Raw genomic sequence first — 6,938 nt, 5'->3', positions numbered from 1 at the left:
TTGTCCAAACACTGTAAACATACTTTGAGACGACCACAGGGCCGACCCTCTGTGCAAGACCAATTGCAACCCACACCATGATGCTCGGACCAAAACAACACAAGCATCCGAGATGACTCTCCCTCGGCCATCACTGGTGATGGCGCCAATGCTGGTGCTGTGTTGCCCACTGACGATGGTCCCGGCGATGACGGGGTCAGAATGGGTCCTCGGTGTGGCCTGTGACAGTGGAGCTCGTCAATCGTCGACGCACGGTGTCCACACTAATGTGTCGCTGGTGTGTCCTCATTGTCTGTTGTGTAGTTTCCACAGCAGTAACAAAGCAATTTTGAAGAAGCTGTCGCACAATCTGACGATCCCCACGTCGGGTGGTGAGCCTTGTTCTTCCACTACGTGGTCGGTCATCTGTAGTGTAGTCTGGTACCGTTGCTTGAGCCTGTATATGGTCCTTACGTGGACTTATAATGCATTGGCTACTTGCCGGGCACTTTGTCCAGCTTGTAATCGTCCAAGGGCTTGGTGCCGCTGATTTCTTGTCAATCTTGGCATGTGGTAGCAATTCAATAACGAATAAATGTTATCCCATCTGGGTGGATTTTTATAGGGCAAGAAAACGCATGTGCATTTAAATTTGCACGGAACTCACGTGCATCGGGTTACCATGGCCTTTGTTGTGATGCATTTGGGCGATCCGTTTTATTGTCATCTGCTTTGGGGTGTTTTATCATCAAGTTTAATTTTTCCGGACAAGGTAATGTTAAATTTCAGGATCTTTGACAAAAATTACCCATTACCAAGATATTTAAATGCAATGCTACTTGGGGTGACGTTACTTTTGCGGTTCAGTATATTCATGTTGATATTGTAGTTGATTAGTGTCAGATTTCTTTAGTTTAGATAAGGATCCAGACCCAGAACCACAGGTGGCTTTACCAATTGGCAATTAGGAGAAGAAAGCAGACTGAAAAGAGATTTTCTTTCGATTTCAATATTAGCAGCAGGAATAAAAAGTTTAATTCTGATTCCTGGGGATGGGATAAGAGATGACTTCTTGTTGAAAAGTTCCTCATTAGGAGGGGTTGAAAAGCAGTTATAAGCAGTATTTGACTCATTTCAATATGATTTCATTATGTATTGTAATGATAATTTTATACGGTGCTGTTTAAGAGATGGCTCATCGGCCTCAATGTACAAACTGCCAATAGAGATGGTTCGGAAAGATCCAATACCTTGGTCTTAGACCTTGATGGTGGATAGAATCTTAAAGTTGCTTTTAAAGGCTCCACCATGGATTCAAAGTTGAGTTTTGAAAGAATTAGTGATCTTTTCATGTGAAGAAGGGTCCAACCGACGGCATAGACAATCATTGACAATCATCAACTTTCGGATCTTTGAGGCGATTCTATGCAGCAGAAGGCACCTATACCATATAATTGCGAGGCGAGGCGAGGACGAATACAGAAAGAGTAGATTAGTCTTCGCCCAAAGACACTAAACTGTATGCTAATTTCTGCTAATATCAGCATACCAAACTGCATTGACCTTGGTCGGTCAGTAATGCGTACAGTGCAACTTTACTTGTCCTTTTTCTGATTGCATAACCAGGGTGGAGAGATGCAAAGAGTATTGATCCTTGTTAGTAGGCATGCGTCAGGGTCTTTCCCAAAGCCTCCATTATTTCCGACCCACGGCAAGCATCGCGTCCATCTGCACCCACCCATTTGCCACAGTCATGTCAACATGAAGACGAAAACCAGTTACTTGGAACGAAGGTGACTGAAACATGTAATATATACTTCGGTAATCCTTAGTTTTAATTTGAACACTATAACATCAACACATGAATACATATATAATATACTGGCATGCACAGTGTTTAATAATTGATCTTTGCACACATTTGAAATGATCCATATGTAAATGCTTATATGTAATATGTAAAAACGAGATATAGCAGATAGCTCTTGTTGCTATATACTAAATATAAATAGTCTCACTGGTAAACCTTATCCCCAAAGCACTAAAAAGAGCACAAGATTAAAGATGTAAAACCCCGTCCACATGACAAGAGTCTCAGTGAGTGAGCGAGTTTTATAGAAATAATCCAGTCTTATTACGATGGATTATACAAAGAAAGCAACTCATGTCAATGTGCCAGTGTTGGTAATCAAAGCCTTATTTTTCGGCACAGAGAGAACCCTGTAACCCCTTCTCTACCCAGCCACCCTAGAAAATGTTCTTATCTGGTAACTTTACCAACCTCTGTTGAATTAGGCAAATCGTATACCTCTTCTATACTCCAGGTGTATTATTAAGATATATACATTACCTGAATTCGAACTCAAGTCATGGTTGCCATAGCTCGATTCGGGCCGATGGAACAAATAACATACATTTACACTTGCCTATCATGCAACAATTATCCTGATTCAGTAAATAAGTAAGTCGCAGCCTGAAGTCTAATACCTGGAAGTCTGGTGCAAAGATCCTGCTGTGAGGGATGACCACGATGTTTGGTGTTGTCCAGACAAGGTGCCAGCTGTTGGCCGTGTCTCGGACAGACAGGTTCTGAAGGCCGCCAGCGTGGTAGGTTTCGTATATGTACACTTGATCCACGAACATAGGTTCCGAGATGGCCAACTGAGTGAAAAAGTGGGGGAATGTAAATACAAGGATTGGAGTGAGTGAGTGAGTGAGTATGGTTTTACGCCGCTTTTAGCAATATTCCAGCAATATCACGGCTTCACACATTGTACCCATGTCGGGAATCGAACACGGGTCTTCGGCGTGACGAGCGAACGCTTTAACCAGTAGGCTACCCGACCTCCCCGTTCAAGGATTGGAGAGAAGATGAGAGGCGAGTACCACAGGCACTCTTCACATTAATCACGAGGAAGTTTTAACGAGGATCGTAAATACTAAGTGTAAATGTCTTAGACTCATGTGATATGGTTTCATAAATTGCATTTCATTTCCAATTCGATTCCAATGCTTGATCCAGTGATGGGGGAATCCAGAATTAGGGAAAGCAGTGGGTCAGTGGCAGGCGGTGATCAAGAGACAAGGAAAGTAGTGGGTCAGTGTTATGAAGGGATCCACACAGAGAAAGCAGTGGGCGAATACTATGAGAGAATCCAAAGATAGGGAAAACAGTTGGATAATGTAATACGGGAATCCGAAAAGAGGGAAAACAGCCGTCAAATGTTATGATGGGATCCAGAGAGTGGGAATGCAGTGGGTCAATGTCATTGAAAGCAGAGGGTCTTACTCTGACAATGATCCAGAGAGGACATATAACGGGTGCGTATTTGCGCCTATTTAAAACTTAATATGGTTTCATGAAATATAAAACGACTACCATACACAAACTGATTCGCATCTTATTTGCATTCAAATAGCGCTTGTATCCTAACTTGCGGCCACAAACTGCGTCCCCTTTCCGCGGTTTTCGTGCTTTGGTTTGTGGTTGTGATTATAATGTCTGGTACTAAGCGAAGTTAAGAACATTATTGTGAGAAAAAGAAATAAAATGCTCACCTCAATCCACTGTTTATCGTCATAAAAATTGGCACACCAGGTCCCTGTTAAATCTCCATAATTTGGATAGACATCTGGAGGCCCTAGCATCTGTGTTGCTAGGAACCGCCTGAAACAATGGCATATATTACATGTTATCCTATAGTTCTGTTGTATTCAAGGCCTCATAAGCGTTAAATCTGTGAATATGTGTGTACATAGAACCAAATTAGACTTGACATATCCACAGTTTACAGTAAAGTGTTCTATATTTGAACAAGGATATTATATTCCAATAATTAATAAATTACTCATTTGGAATGGTACACTATCGCTGTTATAAGAAAGGTCGATAAGTGTTTTAATGTAGCAGGATTACAGACGACAGACGATACGGTGTTCATCAATGGTTGGTTGGTTGGTTTGTTGTTTGACGCCGCACTCAGCAATATTCCAGCTGTAAGACGGCGGTCTGTAAATAATCGAGTCTGGACCAGACAATCCAGTGATTAATATCATGAGCATCGATCCACGCAATTGGGATCGATGACATGCACCAACCAAGTCAGCGAGCCTGACCACGCGATCCCGTTAGTCGCCTTTTACGACAAGCATTGTCACCTTTTAAGGCAAGCATGGGTTGCTGAAGACCTATTCTACCCCGGAATCTTCACGGGCATGTTCATCAATGGCCAATATTTAAACTCAGATAGTATGAACGTGAAACCAGCAAGGTGTGTTTACCATGGTTCATATCGATCCGGGCGGTCGGGTAGCCTAGTGGTTAAAGCGCTCGCTCGTCAAGCTGAAGACCCGGGTTCGATTCCCGACATTGGTACAATGTGTGAAGCCCATTTCTGGTGTCCCCCGCCGTGATATTGCTGGAATATTGCTAAAAGCGGCGTAAAACCCCACTCACTCACTCACTCACTCATATCGATCCTGGGGACGATGCTGCGCCAAGTGTCTACACAGTAGTACAAAACTCGTCTTGGAATCGGATCCAAAGTTCCCCAAAGAGATACTTGTGAACGACGAGTGAGAATAAAGATATATGTTTATCCTTTGAAAGGTTTTTGTGGAGTGACCACAGTCCTTCTAAGGTGTCCAGTATACAACAGGGGCAGTCGGGTAGCCTAGTGGTTAAAGCGTTCGCTCGTCATGCCGAAAACCCGGGTTCGATTCCCGACATGGGTACAATGTGTGAAGCCCATTTCTGGTGTCCCCCGCCGTGATATTGCTGGAATATTGCTAAAAGCGGCGTAAAACCATACTCACTCACTCACTCAGTATACAACACGGCTGAGTATCCAAGCTGACCATGTTGGCAAAACGGTTGAGGCTATTTTGTTAGTGCACAGGGTGTGACTTTCACAAATTAATCATGCAGTAAGCTTAGAAAAAAGGTAAAACAGGTAAAAAGGAAAACTACAAAAGATATTTAAAATTTTTAAACTGCCACATTGATGCTATTTCAAAGCGAAAGTAAATATGTATATACATACGGATCAACGACACCGAATTCTGACGACACACCAATCACTGACGTCATCCAGGTCTCAACAGTGCCTGTAAATGAATAGCCCCTTAGTGCTCACATCGAAATGATGAACTGTATTTGTAGAATAGTTTAATTTGTAGAACGTTATTCGTTTGCTATAATCTTTGTGTCAAACACTTTTGTACTTTGATTCCAATCACAATAGTTTCGATGAAAAAATATGAATGAACAATATGAAACCTATTTGTATAAATGGGTGACCCCCGAAGCAAACAAACACACCTAATTAGTCATCTTGATAAATGTGATCGCCTGGATAAGCGCTAACCTGTCATTTTTAATAGGATTGTCATCAATACGTGTTTCCTGACAAGAGAAATGCATTTAGTGTTTTGATCACACTGTAACTAGGCCACTTTGATGCCACTCACCCATGGGTTGAATACATTCAGTTCCTGCTTCATCCTCTAGATTCAGGGACGACGGAGGTTCGTAGGCACAGTAGCAGGTAAGTGTTGAGGCAGTGTAGAAAACAGACCGCGTGTGGTTGGCGACGAAACAGGCGCGGAGACACATCATACGGCTGGATACCAGTGACTGGACATGGATGCCTGTTGTCGGCTTCTTATCATTGTAGTCAGACCAAGGAATGAAAACTCTTGGTTCACACGGAGTCGCCACTACTACACTAAATATAGCCGCGAGTATTGGGGCAAGACATAGGTGTTGTAGTATGATCATGACGCTCCCTGGAACACAACAGTCTTACAGTATGAATGTATGCAATAAGTGCTGTCACAAGTGTTGTTGAGGATGCGCGAGTATATGTACTGTCTACATCCAGTAATGAGCCCCAAGCATGACATTTCCCTAGCGCACAAATGTTTCGGTGCCCCTTGTTTTTCTGGTTGGAATCTGTATAGCTAACAGCAATTCTCCCGTACTTATCACCATAGTGCTGAATTATTGATGGTTCTTTGTATTCTTGATGTATTCAGACGATTGATTGATAGACATTGCCTTTTAAACCCGAACATATGTCTAGTAATGTCAGTGGGTGCATTCATGTATGTCCATGGTTATAATGGGGCACTTAGAACATGCTGAGACCATTAGGTTTAAGTGAGGTGGTTCAAGTCAGTTATTTTATGAATGCCCTGTTGCTTTACATTTCTACATTTCAGACTGAACATGGTAAAGCAAATACATTTGTATTCAAAGTCAGAGTTCATATGAACATACGATAAGAACAGAAGAGTTTTGAAAGGTTTGACAATCCAAGCTGACTTAAATAAAAAGGGGCGGTCGGGTAGCCTAGTTGTTAAAGCGTTCGCTCGTCACGCCGAAGACCCGGGTTCGATTCCCGACATGGGTACAATGTGTGAAGCCCATTTCTGTTGTCCCCCGCCGTGATATTGCTGGAATATTGCTAAAAGCGGCGTAAAGCCATACTCACTCACTCACTCACTTAAATAAAAGCTTCTATAACTAAGAGTGACAAAACCCATAATACATAATAACAAATCGAATCATATCAGCTAAATAAAGCAACAAATACCTGTCAATAGCCAACAGAAATCATTGCATAAAGCAGAGTCAATAGTTCGATTCCGACCATATCATGCAATAGATACATGTGTCCACGAATCACTGTCAAAACCTGTCAATGCATATCCTTTGAGTATGTTTTTCTTCGCGACTAATTAGTTTGTACGAATCAGATGAACCGAGGACCAAAATTGGGGTGAATCTAGAAATCATACACAATCAGTATATTCAGTCACCACTGCGAATTGCGTTCTCATACACAACACCCGATTCCGAAGACAATTGATCACTGATACAAATGAGTTCTGAGGAATGCCACACACATGCCAGCTATACTTTTGTCTATGAATTTCTTATTGATTAAAATAGAATA

The 6,938-nt window shown here is 42.1% G+C and overlaps 1 protein-coding gene across 1 annotated transcript; it reads right to left on the bottom strand.

Annotated features, from left to right (window-relative positions):
• Nucleotides 1–543: 543 nt before the first annotated feature.
• On the bottom strand, nucleotides 544–5,888 carry LOC124144440. The gene is made up of 5 exons (XM_046513842.2): nucleotides 5,449–5,888; nucleotides 5,022–5,085; nucleotides 3,538–3,646; nucleotides 2,467–2,640; nucleotides 544–1,776 (listed from the first exon to the last, which is right to left on the bottom strand). The coding sequence occupies exons 1-5, from the start codon at nucleotides 5,756–5,758 to the stop codon at nucleotides 1,675–1,677; spliced, it is 759 nt and encodes a 252-aa protein (XP_046369798.2). The 5' UTR covers nucleotides 5,759–5,888; the 3' UTR covers nucleotides 544–1,674.
• Nucleotides 5,889–6,938: the final 1,050 nt, after the last annotated feature.

This window comes from Haliotis rufescens, unplaced genomic scaffold, assembly GCF_023055435.1.
Source record: "Haliotis rufescens isolate VD_foot unplaced genomic scaffold, xgHalRufe1.0.p SCAF_29, whole genome shotgun sequence".
Classification (NCBI taxonomy): domain Eukaryota; kingdom Metazoa; phylum Mollusca; class Gastropoda; order Lepetellida; family Haliotidae; genus Haliotis; species Haliotis rufescens.
The sequence above is the reverse complement of the archived record's forward strand: the minus strand, read 5'-3'. Positions and strand labels throughout refer to the sequence as shown.

Excerpts from the sequence above, each read along its gene's own strand:
- LOC124144440 (XM_046513842.2), bottom strand. The coding sequence starts at position 5,758 with ATGATCATACTACAACACCTATGTCTTGCCCCAATACTCGCGGCTATA. Across the intron at positions 5,086-5,448 it reads TGAATGTATTCAACCCATGG|GCACTGTTGAGACCTGGATG; the intron begins GTGAGTGGCATC and ends ATTCATTTACAG. Across the intron at positions 1,777-2,466 it reads TCTTTGCACCAGACTTCCAG|TCACCTTCGTTCCAAGTAAC; the intron begins GTATTAGACTTC and ends TACATGTTTCAG.